The sequence below is a fragment of the Chiloscyllium plagiosum genome, chromosome 31, assembly GCF_004010195.1.
Source record: "Chiloscyllium plagiosum isolate BGI_BamShark_2017 chromosome 31, ASM401019v2, whole genome shotgun sequence".
Lineage (NCBI taxonomy): Eukaryota > Metazoa > Chordata > Chondrichthyes > Orectolobiformes > Hemiscylliidae > Chiloscyllium > Chiloscyllium plagiosum.
In genome coordinates, this window is record NC_057740.1 from 927,356 (window position 1) to 943,901 (window position 16,546).

General features: G+C 43.1%; 1 protein-coding gene across 4 annotated transcripts in view; it reads left to right on the top strand.

Annotated features, from left to right (window-relative positions):
• LOC122565073 (cystinosin-like) overlaps positions 1–5,262 on the top strand; it is a 37,221-nt gene extending 31,959 nt beyond the window's left edge. For all 4 annotated transcript variants that reach the window (XM_043720704.1, XM_043720703.1, XM_043720706.1 and 1 more), the window contains 2 exons: positions 3,517–3,634; positions 4,325–5,262. In XM_043720704.1, the coding sequence (XP_043576639.1) occupies positions 3,517–3,634; positions 4,325–4,479 (273 nt within the window). In that variant the 3' untranslated portion in view covers positions 4,480–5,262. The remainder of the gene's footprint in view (positions 1–3,516; positions 3,635–4,324) is intronic.
• Positions 5,263–16,546: the final 11,284 nt, after the last annotated feature.

Here is a 16,546-nt window from a genome sequence, read left to right on the forward strand (position 1 = left end):
AAAATCAGATTCCTGATTTGGCTCCACAACTTTGTTCTCAGAAAATTGTCCTGAGTATGCTGTGCATTCTTGCTCACTATCTCTGCCAATCAAGCTCTGCTAACTGACCTCTGTTTGTTTAAAGACACCCATGAATTAATATCACTTTTTTACACACACTCTTAGTTCTTGCCATTTTCTGTTGTACTTCAAGCTATTTGGGGCTCAAGGCTACTCCAGCCCAATGTGGTCTTCCCCTTTTGTAACCTCCATCTGTATGGATTCGACATTTGAACTAAGATTATTTCTTGCTATGGTATTTGTTCTCTCATGCTAACAGTGGCCCCACCACCATAACTTTTTTCTGGCAAGTTGTAAACCACAATTATTAAATCACTGCTTTAAATCTCCTGAACCAAGTCTCTGGCTATCAACTATAACCATAAACTCCATTAATCTCTAATTCACTACTTGTTCCAATACACCATATTTTGCCTTGAGTGACTTTCTTCCACACCCTCAACTGTTTTGGTTTGTATACTGTCCTATCAGATTGCACCACCTTTAAAAAGAAAACCTACACTGCAATGCTGCCTTTGTTTTTTGTTCTTGGCTCTGGCTCTAAGCCTAAATCTCTAGATTAAAGTCCTCCCATTACAGCACTCCTAATTCAACTGGCCAGAACACCGCTTCCAGGGAAGCCCATCCACTGGGACAGCTCCCCATCCAAATGCACCATGGCTTGGTATGGCAACTGTTCTGACTAAAACAGTAAAACCAGAGTTGTGTACATTGCCCCAGTCCATCATGGAAGCCACCCTTCTATCTATTGACTGTTTGCCACCTCAGGAAGGCAGCCAACATCATAGACCCCTCCCACCCCAGTTAGAATCTCTTTTAACCTCTTCTGTCAGGCAAAGTGTAAACAGATTCAAGAGCTGCTCTTGCTCATAAAAGATTAGTTTTATCCCAGGCATAGACTGTATCCTAGAAGTGAGGAAATTTAAGAGAATTAATCTGCCAAAAAAAGCTAGATTAAAAGAGCACAAATCCAATACATACCAGGATCTCAATTGCCTGGAGTACATGAAGATCTAAAGTTGTGAACTCATTATTGTTTCCTCAATTTTTGGTTTTAGCAATGATACCTAACTTTACAATTTGACAAATCTCTTCCAAAATGGAGGGAAGTAATTGTAGACAAGTTAGCCTAATGCCAGTCACTGAGGGAAATGCTGAAATCTTATGGGCAGCAGTGACAATGGTTGGTCCTGCTGCCTCAGTGCCAGGGACATAGTAACTGTGTGAGGTGGAATTGAAACTGTGTGGATGTGCTCCAGTTTCCCCTCAGTCCAAAGGAGTGTGGGCTAGGTGGATTAACTATGGGAAATAGAGGTAGAGGGGTGAGCCTGAGTGGGATGCTATTCAAAGGGGATTCTGATATTAAGTAGGTTTCTGAACTAGTCTGGTGGCTTGACAAAAATTTTCATTTGACTGCTTTAGTTCTCCTGGTACAGTCGATGAAGTGGACCATACATAAATTTCTAAAAACACACTCCCTCTTAGGGTTCTTGATCAGTCAGGGAGATGAGGTGAATGCTGAGAATGGGCACTTGCTATTTATAGCCAACAGGTTCTCTTTATAGGGATCCTTGAAGCATGCTATCTCAAGAATCTCATGTTTTACATATACTCAATGACTTGTCTCCACAAGCTTCCATGGCAATGGATTCCTTCATCACTCCCTGGCTGAGATTTCTCTTTATCTCCATTCTAAAAGTTCTTCCCATTACTCTAAGGCTGTGCCCTCCAGCCCTAGTCTTTCCTACCAATGGAAACCTCTTAACATGCAGTCTATCGAGACTGTTCAGTATTTGTATGTTTCCATTAGATTCCCCTCATTCTTTTAAGCTCTTGACTCAGACCCAGAGTCTTCAAAGCTTGTGTTAAGCCTTTTATTTCTGGGTTCATTCTTGTGAACTTCAGGGCCAATATATCCTTCTTGACATGTGGGGCCCAAAATTACCCAAATATTACTGTCTCTCCTGATGCATGTTTTTAGTAAGGTGAACTGAGGAAGGCTGAAAAGTATGATCTTGTATTGGAGGCAGTACAAGTTTCCAAGCCCCTAACTTAGGGATGGATATCATTCAGAAGCTTTGGGCCTAAATTCAATGTCACGGTCTCAATAAGTAAAGTTTGATCAGCAGGTTTAACACCGAACAGTCTCTGCATGAGGAGCAACTCATTTGGAGCAAAGAAACAAAGTTCCCTGCAGTTGTGAATCTTGGGAATTAAAGTTGAGGTTTGTAGTTGCTTGTAATAAATGAGGTTGTGGGTAGATAATCCCCTCTGATGGGAAGAAGGTAACTGCTGTTGAAACCATTTGGATCTGAAGACCAAACTTGTTATGGTCTGGCTCAGGACTGTAACAGTTTGTCACTGAAAACAGAAGTTGCTGGAAAAGCTAGGTCTGGCAGCATCCCTGAAGAATCTAAGTTAACGTTTCTGGTCCAGTGACCCTTCCTCATTGATTTGATTTCTTTCTAGATGCTGCCAGAACTCTGGCAGCACGGGGGCACAGTGGTTAGCACTGCTGCCTCACAGCGCCAGAGACCCGGGTTCAATTCCCGCCTCAGGCGACTCTGTGGAGTTTTCACATTCTCCCCGTGTCTGCGTGGGTTTCCTCCAGGTGCTCCGGTTTCCTCCCACAATCCAAAAATGTGCAGGTCAGGTGAATTGACCATACTAAATTGTCCGTAGTGTTAGGTGAAGGGGTAAATGTAGGAGTATGGGTCTGGGTGGTATATGCTTCAGCGGGTCGGTGTGGACTTGTTGGGCCGAAGGGCCTGTTTCCACACTAAGTAATCTAATCTAAACTGCTGCACTTCTGTTTTTTCTGATTTACAGCATCTGCAGTTTCTTCACTTTAGCGCAGTTTAAGATCCCAGCTACTTGGAGAATAAAGTTGTCAGGATTAAATGGTTCTGAACAAACCAACTGTACTAAGTTAATTGAAAAGCATTGAGTATGTGAAGTGTAGATAACAGGCAAAATGGCCTAATGTCCCTTGGAACACCCAATAATCCAAGTAGCAAAGTAATTTTCACTGGTTTTTCAGCCACCACTTTCCACATCCTTCCTAATGTTTGGATCACTAGCTACCCCATTAACTGCTCCATCAGATTGGTGCTTCAATGTATTCCTACAGTATTCCTGGAACTGTTAGCTGCTCATGAGTACAATGGGTGACTGGCAGGAACCATTGGGTTTCTGAGCTTCAAGGGTGTTTGTTCATTTTTTTTTTTAGCTGAAAAAGCTTGTAACTGAGACTTCAACCAATTTGTGGCAAGGCACACTGCAATGATGGGAGAAAGAACAAATTTCCAAGAGACAAACACAAATATACCTCTGACCCTCCCACTTTGGAATGCTGTTTTATGTATTATTCATTCCTGTTTGATTTTGTTTAATTGAAACCCCCTAATATTGGTTTAGATACTGGCACTTCTGTAAAAGTGTAACATCTTTCTCCAGGTCTACATGAACTACCAAAGAAAGAGTACAGTTGGTTGGAGCATTTGGAATGCACTGTTGGATATTACTGGAGGCACTTTTAGTCTCCTGCAGATGTTCCTGCAATCATATAACAATGGTAAGGTTCGTAACCTTGAATACTAACATGTCCCCCAGTCAACAGTGTGCAAACACTCCTGGAGTCTTGGTTCTGAAGTACAGAATGTGAAAAAGTATGTCAGGGTTTTGGAAACATATAGATGTGACTTCATAGATGTGAGAACCTGATTCCAGGTTTTGTTCCTTACCTGGAAATAAGTTACTCTAAGGTTCAGATTGGGCTTTTTATTGCAATAGCTTTTGTGCTGGATATGAAGGCACCCTCTAACTCTAATCTCTTGTCAATAGTTACCACTTGCACCAGTTCACATCCCGGTTTGACTTAATAATTCTTAATGCCTGAGCTGTATTACCTGAGCCTTGACTACCCAACTTGTAATGTCTCGATCCTGAGGTATACATGTTCTTCCTAGTGCCTCTTTCAGTTATGATCAAGCTGGGCACTTCCACTTCTGCAAGCAAAGATGGATATTTAATGTTTCAATTTATTTTTGGTTTTGCTACTGAGTGGATGAACTTGGCAGGCCTGATAGCAACTGTGGAAAGAAATTAATGTGAATTATCTTTGGAATATGTCATTTTTGAATTTAAGCATTTACTGTTTGAGGTTGCTGGATCAGCATTTCACTAAATTGTTTCAGATCTCCAGCATCTGCAATGTTTTAATACTGTATTTAATTTTGTTAATCTACTTTTTTCTTTTTCCTAGATGAAGAGATGCTGATCTTGGGAGATCCAACTAAGTTTGGTCTTGGACTGATATCAATATTGTTTGATATTATCTTCCTGGTGCAGCATTATATTCTGTACAGAAAGCACAAAGTCTATATGTCACTAAATGATGGAGCCTCTTCTGTCAGCTAGCATTCCAAACACAGGCATCCATTTGGCACAGTTCAATTTGTGGTAATGATTTTGAGGACAGCACACGAAAGGCTGGAGGAAATGTCAGCCACTTTACATGGTTATTTATCAGCTTGCTGCTTTCATTATGGTTACCAACTCCACCCCTTCTTTATTAAACCTGAATATCTTTTGCCACAGGATTGGAATTCCCCTCTCCAATTTTCCCCGGTAGACAACCAAAATTATCAAGACTAAAGATGAAGCAGAAGATGCAAAAATGATTTGAGGAATGAGAATCTATCTCTGAAGCCACAATGTTTTCAAATTGAATGCTTTATTAACTTATTTATGTAACTCTGCACACTGGGTGAAGTCACTTTCTTGTTTAAACTGATTTGAGTGTTCATGATGTGGGTTAGGTTTCAATTTGCAACTTTAACTCTTCACTGGAATCTCTAGAAAGAAATTAATCAAATTCAGTATTTATTCAGCAAGGGGTCTTTTGAGAAACCTGCCAGTATAGTGGCCTCAACTGTTCTGATTGTAGTAGCTGAAGTGTAAATTGGGACCATTTTCATCTTTCACTTTGAATAGCTAATTGTTAAAACATTCTTGCTCATCTTTGTGGTCTTTGAAAATACTGGGATTGCAGGTTCTCCCTCTGAATCAAAGTTGAATGTTGCTGAATGAAGTATGTAATCAAATGAAACTTTTTTTTAAAATTGAACTGTTACCTTGTATTCCTGAATCTGAGTTAGAATTCTATTTTATAATAAAACATTTTGTTCAAAAATGCCAGAATTTCAGACCAATGGAACTTCTCTTCCAATGAAGATGTAGGTCACTTAGCCTACCAAGTCTATTCCACCATTTCAATGAGAGAGGGGCTGATATTTCCTTCAAGATTAGCACTCTGTCTCCACATCAATACATTGAATGATCCAGCCTCACTAGCCCCCTGCAGTAAATAATTCCACATGGAGGAATTTCTTTAATCTGCCTGTATTTCAAATGATTCTGGATTAGTGGTGCTGGAAGAGCACAGCAATTCAGGCAGCATCCGAGGACAGGCAAAATCCCCCACCACCAGGGATATATTTCCCTCTCCATCCCTCTCCGCCTTCCGCAAGGACCGTTCCCTCCATGACTACCTGGTCAGGTCCACGCCCCCCCTACGACCCACCCTCCATCCTGGCACTTTCCCCTGCCTTCGCAAGAACTGTAAAACCTGTGCCCACACCTCCTCCCTCACCTATATCCAAGGCCCTAAAGGGCCACATCCATCAAAGTTTTATCTGCACATCCACTAATATCATTTATTGTATCCGTTGCTCCTGATGCGGTCTCCTCTACATTGGGGAGACTGGACGCCTCCTAGCAGAGCGCTTTAGGGAACATCTCCGAGACATCCGCACCAATCAACCATACCGCCCTGTGGCCCAACATTTCAACTCTATCACCTTCATCTCCTTCCCCACTGACCTATTGTACTCTATGCCACTCTCTCCCCACCCCCACCCTCCTCTAGCTTATCTCTCCACACTTCAGGCTCTCTGCCTTTATTCCTGATGAAGGGCTTTTGCCCAAAACGTCGATTTTGCCTGTCCTCGGATGCTGCCTGAATTGCTGTGCTCTTCCAACACCACTGATCCAGAATCTGGTTTCCAGCATCTGCAGTCATTGTTTTTACCTTGTATTTCAAATGAACAAATCCCAGAGTGAGTCTGTCCTTTGGTCTTAAGATTGCTTCTTGTTAAAGAGACCAGGTACCCTCTTGTGTTCTTGAATCTTTCAGAAAGGTCTCTTCTCCAGTTTTCTATATGCCATGAATACCAGCCCAACCTCAACTCTTCCCATTTAAGGAAATCCTTTAATCTTGAATCTACCCTCTGGGCTGTTTTTCAATGCCATCTATACCCTCCCCTGGATAAGGAAATGAAAACTCTTCAGTATTTCAGTGTGATCTTTGAAGTAACTTGATGAGTTTAAGTGAGATCTGCAGTGTGCTCTGAGCTTAAGTTCAGCAACTTTTCTAGATCTTAGTTTTTCTTGTTAGCTGTGCAGGCAACACTGCTGAGCAAGTGAGTATTGTTACAACTGATTCCAGATGCAACACTCCAAACTGCCACCCTCTTCTAGTGTATAATGTAATTCCACCCTGTCTCCTTGCCTCAGTTGGTCACTGCAAGCTTAATGAGTTCACTTTTCCTCATGACTATTTTTCAGAGTTGCAAAGTTTTGTATTTCAAGACTAGCCAACTTACTTTTTTGTAACTCCAAGAAAAATCTGATTCACAGTCATGAGGTATGTAAGGAAGTGCAATAAATGTTAACATAGTGAATAAACTCCATGGGTGGGGGAGAAGAAATAGAGCTGAAAGTGTGTTGCTGGAAAAGCGCAGCAGGTCAGGCAGCATCCAGGGAACAGGAGAATCGACGTTTCGGGCATAAGCCCTTCTTCAGGAATAAGCCCCCCTTCAGGATTCCTGAAGAAGGGCTTATGCCCGAAACGTCGATTCTCCTGTTCCCTGGATGCTGTCTGACCTGCTGCGCTTTTCCAGCAACACATTTCCAGCTCTGATCTCCAGCATCTGCGGACCTCACTTTCTCCTCCGAGAAGAAATACAAGCAAATCAGTTGCTGTATCAATAGCCTTTCTACTGCACCACCCCCCACCCCAACAACCTCCACTGCATAAATGTTGCACTCCATTCTACTTAGCAGCTGTCATTTCCACTCAACACTAGCTGCTTGGATGCTGCCTGACTGGCTGGCTGTGATCTCAAAAGTTTGTTTTGAGAACAAAGCCAGTCTTCAGCTTGTCTGTGAAGGATGGTGAGGCTTTGTAGCCATTCAGCTGGGTGGTCCTGGTTCTACTGAACACCCTTGTTCTCAATGTGGTCTGGATCAGGAAGAGTTGATTTTTTTGGCTTCTCATCTCGGCAGCTTTTGAAAAAATTTTCTCTCTCTCCCCTTCTCCTCCACCCCCAATGGGTGCTCTTCAGTTCTGACCATTTTCGGAACTAGAACACCCAAAAGAAGACCCATGTCTTTCCGGTCAGTTTTGCACACCCTTCTCTCACTTCTCCATCTCCAAACACTCCATCCATTCTTGAGGGGGCATGCCTTGTTTCTTGCACACACTGCTTTCTTCTACCCTTGTGTATTTGGTCTGTAACACCCCATCAGAAGATAATAATTCACCTTCACCTTCAATATCTCTGACTGCTGGAGTTTAGACAGATATTAAAATTGATATTTCTCTTGCTGAATGCTCCCCAGGTCTAATATTCCGTGATCTCTCGGGGTGTGAGCATAACCCAAACAATCCCTTATCTATGTTCTTGGAATTTTCTTTCCAAGGTGCCAAGGTGTTTCTTTTGCATGTCTTTTATTTGTTCTCAAACTTGTCTTGCTAGTTAAATTTTCTTCATGATTTGAGACAATGCCGTGTATCATTGTTACCATTTGACCGACTCTTGGGAAATAAGGCAGGGCAGGTGCCTGAGGTGACAATGGGTGAGCTTTTTTGGGCTAGTGACCATAATTCTATTAGTTTAAAAATTGTGATGGAAAAGGGTAGACTAGATATAACAGTTGAAGTTCTAAATTGGAAGAAGGCTAATTTTGACAAAACTTGCAAAAGTTGATTAGAGGCAGATGTTCACAGGTTAAGGGATACTTGGAAATGGGAAGCCTTCAAAAAGGAGATAATGTGTCCAGAGACAATTTACTCCTATTAGGGTGAAGGGAAAGGCTGGTAGATATAGAGAATGCTGGATGACTAGAGAAATTGAGGTTTTGGTTAAGAAAAAGAAGGAAACATGTCCAAGTATAGACTGGATGGATCAAGTAAATCCTTAAGAGTATAAAGGCAGTAGGAGTATGCTGAAGTAGGAAATGAGGGCAAAAAGGGGACATGAGAAATCTTTGGATTCTCCTTAACTTCATTTGCCAAAGGGTTTTCACAAATGAAGGACAAAAGGGTATCTAGGGAGAGAATGGGTCCCTTAAAGATCAGCAAATGTGGCCTTTGGAGCTGCAGGAGATGGTGGATATACTAGACAAGTATTTTGCATCTGTTTTCTGTGGAGAAGGACATGGAAGATGTAGGGAAATAGATGGTGAAATCTTGATTGTCTTTTTACAGAGGAAATAGTGCTGGATGTGTTGAAATGCATAAAAGTGGATAAATCTCCAGGACCTGATCAGGTGTACCCTAGAAGTCTAGGAAGCTGGGGAAGTGATTGCTGGGCCTTTTACTGAGATATTTGTATCATCGATAGTCACATGTGTGCTGGAAGTCTAGAGGTTGGCTAACGTGGTGCTAGTATTTAAGTGGTAAGGCAAGCCAGAGAACTATAGACCAGTGAGCCTGATGTCAGTGGTGGGCAAGTTGTTGGAGGGAATCCTGAGGGACAGGATTATATATTTGGAAAGGTGAGGTGATCAGGGATAGTCAATGTGGTTGTGTGTGTGGGAAGTCATGTCTCAAACTTGATTGAGGTTTTTTTGAAGTAACAGAGGATTGAGGGCAGAGCAGTAGATGTGATCTATATGGACTTCAGTAAGATGCTCGACAAGGTTCCCCACGGGAGACTGTTGAGCAAGGTTAGATCTCATGGAATACAGGGAGAACTGGCTTGAAGGTGGCTTACAGAGGGTGGTAGTGAAGGTTTGTTTTTCAGACCGGAGGCCTGTGACCAATGGAGTGCCACAAGGATCAGTGGCTCTACTAGTTTTTGTCATTTTATGTAAATGTTTTGGATGTGAGCATGGCAATATTGTCGTCAGTTTGCAGATGACACCAAAATTGGAGGTGTAGTGGACCGTGAAGAGGGTTACCTCAGATTACAACAGAATCTGGACCAAATGGGCCAATGGGCTGAGAAGTGGAAAGGGTAAGTCCTAGGGAGTGTTGCTGAACAAACAGACCTTGGAGTGCAGGTTCATAGCTCCTTGAAAGTGGAGTCACAGGTAGATAGGATAGTGAAGAAGGCATTTGGTATGCTTTCCTTTATTGGTCAGAGTATTGAATGCAGAAGGTGGGAGGTCATGTTTAGATTAGATTCCCTACAGTTCAGACAGGCCCTTTGGCCAACTAGTCCACACTGACCCTTTGAAGAGTAACCCACCCAGACCCATTTCCCCTAACTAGTGCACCTAACACAATGGGCAATTAAGCATGGCCACTTCACCTAATCTGCGCATCTTGGATTGTGGGAGGAAACCCACACAGACATGAGAATGTGCAAACTCCACAGACAGTCACCTGAGGCAGTAATGCTAACCACTGAGCCACCATGCCACCCTACTTTTTTGGGATAAAATTGTTGCAACTGTACAGGACATGGGTTGGCCACTCATGGAATACTGCGTGCGACTACTTCTCCTTCCTATCAGAAGGATGTTGTGAAACTTGAAAGGGTTCAGAAAAGATTTACAAGGATGTTGCCAGGGTTGGAGGATTTGAGCTATAGGGATAGGCTGGGGATGTTTTTCCCTGGAGGCTGTGGGGTGACTTTATTGAGGTTTATAAAATCATGGAGGGCATGGATAGGATAAATCAGACAGTGTTTTCCTTTGTGTGGGGGAGTCCAGACCTAGGGGGTATAGATTTAGGGTGAGAGGGGAAAGAAGATATAAAGGAGACCTAAGGGGCAACTTTTTCAGAGGGTGGTACATGTATGGAATGAGCTGCCAGAGGCAGTGGTGGAGGCTGGTACAATTGTAACACTTAAGAGGCATCAGGATAGATATATGAATAGGAAGGGTTTGGAGGGATATGGGCTGGGTATTGGCAAACGGGACTAGATTGGGTTGGGATATCTGGTCAGCATAGACAAGTTGGACTGATGGGTCTGTTTCTGTGCTATACATTTTGAAGAGTAACCCACCCAGACCCATTTCCCCTAACACAATGGGCAATTAAGCATGGCCACTTCACCTAATCTGCACATCTTTGATTGTGGGAGGAAACCCACACAGACATGAGTGTGCAAACTCCACAGACAGTCACCTGAGGCAGTAATGCTAACCTCTGAGCCACCATGCCACCCTACTTTTTTTGGGATAAAATTGTTGCAACTGTACAGGACATGGGTTGGCCACTTATGGAATACTGCGTGGAACTTTGTCTCCTTCCTATCAGAAGGATGTTGTGAAACTTGAAAGGGTTCAGAAAAGATTTACAAGGATGTTGACAGGGTTGGAGGATTTGAGCTATAGGGATAGGCTGGGGATGTTTTTCCCTGGAGCCTGTGGGGTGACTTTATTGAGGTTTATAAAATCATGGAGGGCATGGATAAGATAAATCAGACAGTGTTTTTCTTTGGGTGGGGGAGTCCAGAACTAGGGGGTATAGATTTAGGGTGAGAGGGGAAAGAAGATATAAAGGAGACCTAAGGGGCAACTCTTTCAGAGGGTGGTACATGTATGGAATGAGCTGCCAGAGGCAGTGGTGGAGGCTGGTACAATTGTAACACTTAAGAGGCATCAGGATGGATATATGAATAGGAAGGATTTGGAGGGATATGGGCTGGGTATTGGCTAACAGGACGAGATTGGGTTGGGATATCTGGTCAGCATGGATGAGTTGGACTGATGGGTCTGTTTCTGTGCTATACATCTCTGACTCTGACTCTAACTAAAGTTCCCCAGCTTTTTACAGTGAGCCCTCTGACAGAGAGGGGACAGTAAAGCAGTGATTGTATGGGGTTTGATAATTAGGGCACAGATCAATTGTAAGCAACAAGTGGGAGACAACTGTTGGTAAAGCAAAGGCTCCAACATGCTTTCCAAAGTGGAGTTACCTACAGTGGGACCAACAACAAAGATTAGAGAATGAACTAGGAATCTCCTCAGTCAGGGGAAATGTAGAGTAATAGGTAGGGGAATGTTTGGGTTACTCTTCGAAGAGTCAGTGTGAACTTGTTGGGCTAAATGGCCTGTTTCTGCACTGTGTAGGGATTCTACAAATCAAATTAAGAGTTGCAATCCCTGAACCACAAACCTTTTTGTGTAAAGAATAGCAGATTAGGGAGAAGGGTGTATACTTGGAGTGTTGCAGGTATGAGGGGCTTCGTTAACACCATTGCCCACTTCTCTACTTGGAAGGAGTTGTATCTCTGGGATATCCTGCAGAATCTGAGCTCCTTGATAGAGTGGGGCCGAAAAATACCTGGCAACTAGGTTCCCAGGTTGGGAAAGTGGTAAAGAGGAAGGAGCTGCCTTAATGATTTAAGGATGAAATAATTTTCATGAGGTAAGTAGCAAGTGATGATTTTATAGGTGGAATCAATAAGTGGATTGAGGACTGGCAGCAATCATGAAGTAATCAGTTATATACATTATGAAAATTGACAAGTATGTAGCAAAGATAGTAATTTTTTTAATGAGGAATCTTTATACAAATTGTGATACTCCGAATAGCACGTTAGATTTGAGGGACCGGCAGGAAGCCGGTCTTAATAGACTTACTAATATTTAGTGAACTAAATTTAGATAACCACCTAAATTAGTGTGTAAGTATTTGTCTAATGGTGGTTCACATTCTGACTGCCTTCAACCGTGCATTTGTGAAAGTTGGATTGCCCATCAATTCTAAGAAAACTCAGCTCCTCTATCAACTGTCACCAACTGAGATAAATTGGACAGAACCATCAATTTAATTTGGTGAAACAACCCTGGAAAGCATAGACCCCGTTCCATATCTTTGAAGTCACCTCTTTTCCACCATCAACCTTAATGATCAGATCCAATGTCATCTTGAATGCATTGGAACAGCTTTTGGACATATCCAGACATGAGTCTTGAACATTTAAGAGCCAGTTGGATGGATATGTGAATAGGAAGGGTTTGAAGGGATATGGGTCGGGTGCTGGCAGGTGGGACTAGATTGGGTTGGGATATCTGGTCAGCATAGACAAGTTGGACTGAAGGATCTGTTTTCATGCTGTACATCTCTATGACTCTATGATCATAACATCCAGACAGATACCAAAATGTTAGTCTACAAAGCAGTGGTGATTCCAACACTTCCGTATGCATCAGAAACTTGGAAAACATATCAACGACGTCTGAAGGCACTTGAAAAGTTCCATGAATGCTGCCTTTGAAACATCTTGAATATCAGTTGGGAAGATAGAAGAATGTGCTGAATGAAGCAAAAACAACAAGCATTGAAGCCTACATCATCAAGAACCAACTAAGCTGGAGTGATCATGTTGTTTGGATGAAAGACTAACATCTGCCGAAACGAATCTTCTACTCCCAGAAAAGATTCCAAGACATTTTTAAAAACCAACAAGAAAAAATGTAACATCGACATCAATGATAGGGAAACCATTGCCAAGGACAGGAAACTCTGGCAAACTATCAACTGAGAAGGAACAGCAACTTTCAAAGCCAACAGATGGGCAGAACTAGAAGAGAACAGAAAGCAAGGCAGCAACTACCAAGGCCCAATCTGTCATCTGGAACTACTTGTCCTGAATGTGGAAGAACTTTCAAAGCCAAGATTTGGACACTTAAGCCACCTGAGAGCCCATAAATAGAATGAAGACCATCATCCACGACCTGGCAAGAGAGCCATGACGATGATGTCTAATGTATGTTTAAAAAGGAGAAACTTGAAACAGCAACTGAGATTCTAGATCTAGGCAAGGCTCACTTTATGATGAGACTGAGGCAAACAGATAAATCTGTTGGACAAGCAGCTGACCATTTTAAACCTTGTGACGAGCCTTTATAAAAGATGCATCATGCCTGAAAAAGCTGATTAGATTTTCTTTTTGAAGAGGTGACTAGAGAGGTGGGCAGGGAAATTTCTGTGCAAGTTTATTTTTATATGGATTATTTTGAAGGCATTTATTTTGATTCCTTTAGTTAGCTGGTCTCAAGTTGAAGGTCATAGAATTGAGGGAGTAATTAACAACTTATTTGGGGAAATTGGCTGAGCTGAAAGAGACAGTAGTGACAGTGGGCAGTGTCACGCCTTCGCATAGCCTATTTTAAATATGGCATATAAGTTCTGCAGCTGTTGTTCCATTTTAAAATGGCCACAAACAAGTGGCTGGCATTTGTTAGGAGACTTTAGCCCTGTATATATCAGTATTTCAAGTATCAGAGATCCTAACTGAATAACTCATTATGCATTCCTCCCCCTTGTAGATTTCTAGATTTTTGTGTCTGAGTTCAAAATGTAACAAACGAGATATGCAAGGGCCCATCAACCACAAGTAAATGCAGACGGCCTTCACCTTTGTGGGCGACACCCTGGCACAGTGGTTAGCACTGCTGCCTCGCAGCGCCAGAGACCCGGGTTCAATTCCCGCCTCAGGCGACTGACTGTGTGGAGTTTGCACATTCTCCCCGTGTCTGCGTGGGTTTCCTCCGGGTGCTCCGGTTTCCTCCCACAGTCCAAAGATGTGCAGGTTAGGTGAATTGGCCATGCTAAATTGCCCGTAGTGGTAGGTAAGGGGTAGATGTGTAGGGGTATGGGTGGGTTGCGCTTCGGCGGGTCGGTGTGGACTTGTTGGGCCGAAGGGCCTGTTTCCACACTGTAAAGTAATCTAATCTAATCTGTTACCTATTGTGTAACAATGATCTTGTACTTCCAAACCAATAGCACTTTATCACGTGACTGACCTTGTCTTCAGAGTTTGATAATACCATAAGGCCATTGCCTACCCTTATCATTAGATTATTAGTCTAGAAACTCAGATAAATGTTTTTGGGAACCTGAGTTTGAATTCTGCCACGGCAAATGGTAGAATTTGAATTCAATAATAAAAAATCTGGAATTAAGAATCTACTGATCACCATGAAATCATTGTCAATTGTCAGAAAAGTTCACTAATGTGAAGGAAAGGAAATCAGCCATCCTCACCTGGTCTGGCCTACATGTGACTCTCGACCCATAGCAATGTGGTTGACTCTCAATTGCCCTTTGAAATGGTCTAGCAAGCTAATCAGTTGTACCAATCACTAAAAAATCTCAAAGAAATAAAATCGGCTGGATCACCTTGCATTGACCTCAGCAATGAAAAAGACAACAGCAGAAACAGCCCTGACCACCCTGAAAATCCTCCTCACTAACAGCTGGGGGCTAGTGCAACAATTGAGAGAGCTGTCTCACAGACTAGTCAAGCAACAGCCTGACATTGTCATACTCATGGAATCATACCTTACAGACAATGTCCCAGACAACACCATCACCATTCCTGGATATGTCCTGTCCCACTAGCAGGACAGACCCAGCAGAGGTGGCAGCACAGTGGTATACAGTCAGGAGGGAGTTGACCTTGGAGTGTTCAGCATTGACTCTGGACATCAAGAAGTCTCATGGCTTCAGGTTAAACATGGGCAAGGAAACCTCCCTCTGATTACCATGTACCATCCTCCCTCATCTGATGAATTGGTACTTCTCTATGTTGAACAACACTGAGAGGAAGCACTGAGGATGGTTAGGGCACAAAATGTATTCTGGATCAAGGAATTCAATGTCCACCACCACGAGTGCCTTGGCAGCAGTACTACTGATTAATCTGGTCAGGTCCTAAAGGACACAACTGCTAGACTGGGTCCGTGGCAGGTGGTGAAGGAACCAACAAGAGGAAAAAACATACATGACATCACCCTTACTAACCTGCCAGCTGCAAATCCCTCTGTCCATGATGGCATCAGTAAGAGTGACCACTGCACAGTTCCTGTGGAGATGAAGTCCTGCCTTCACACTGAGACTAACATCCATCTTGTTGTGTGGTACTATCACTGTGGTATATGGGCCAGACTTCGAACAGATCTAGTACTCAAGACTGGGCATCAATGAGGCACAGTGGCCCATCAACAGCAGCAGAACTGTACTCCAGCACAATCTGCAACCTCATGGCCCAGCATATTGCCCACTGAATCATTGCTATCAAGCCAGGGAATCAACCTTGGTTCAATGGAGACTGCAGGAGGGCATGCCAGGAGCAGCATCAGACATACCTGAAGATAAGGTATCAACCTGGTAAAGCCACTAAACAAGACAACTTGCATGCCAAACAACATATGTAGCAAGTGATAGATAGAGCTATGCAATCTCACAACCAACGGATCAGATCTAAGATTTTGCAGCAATCTTCAGCCAGATGTGTCCAGCGGATGATCCATCTCGGCCTCTCCAGTGGTCCCCAGTATTGCAGACACCAGTCTTCAGTCAATTCAATTCACTCCACTTGATATCAAGAAATGGTCGGAGACACTGGATACTTCAAATGCCACTGGCCCTGACAACGTTCTGGCAATAGCACTGAAGGCTTGTGCTCCAGACCTTGCTGCTCCCTTAGTCAAGCTGTTCCAGTACAGTTCCAACACTGGCAACTACCCAGCAATGTGGAAAACTGCCCAGGTATGTCCAAAAATAAAAAGCAGGACAAATCTAACGTGGCCAGTTTCCACCTGTCAGTCTACTCCTCATCATCAGTAAAGTGATGGAAGGTGATATCAACAGCACTATCAAGCAGAACCTGCTCAGCAATAACCTGCTCAGTGACGCCCAGTTTGGGTTCCCCCAGGGTCACTCAGCTCCTGACCTCATTACAGCCTTGGTTCAAACATGGACAAAAGAGCAGAATTCCAGAGGGGAGGGGAGAGGGACAGCCTTTGACATCAATGCTATATTTGACTGAGTGTGGCATCAAGGAACTCTAACAAAACTGGAATCAGTGGGTGTCGGGAGCCAATGGGTTAGGGTCATACCTGACACAGAGGAAGATGGTCGCGGTTTTTGGATGTCAACCACCTCAGCTCCAGGATATCACCACAGGATTTCCTCTGGACAGTGTACTTGGCCAAACCATCTTCAGCTGCTTCATCAATGACTTTTCCTCCACCATAAGGTCAGAAGTGGACATATTTACACAATGTTTGCACAATGTTCAACAGCATTCGCAACTCCTCAGATACTGAAGCAGTCCATTTCCAAATGCAACAAGATCTGGACAATATCCAGGCTTGGGCCAACAAGTGACAAGTAACATTTGTCTCACACAAATGCCAGGCTATGACCATCACCAATAAGAGTCACTCTAACCACCGC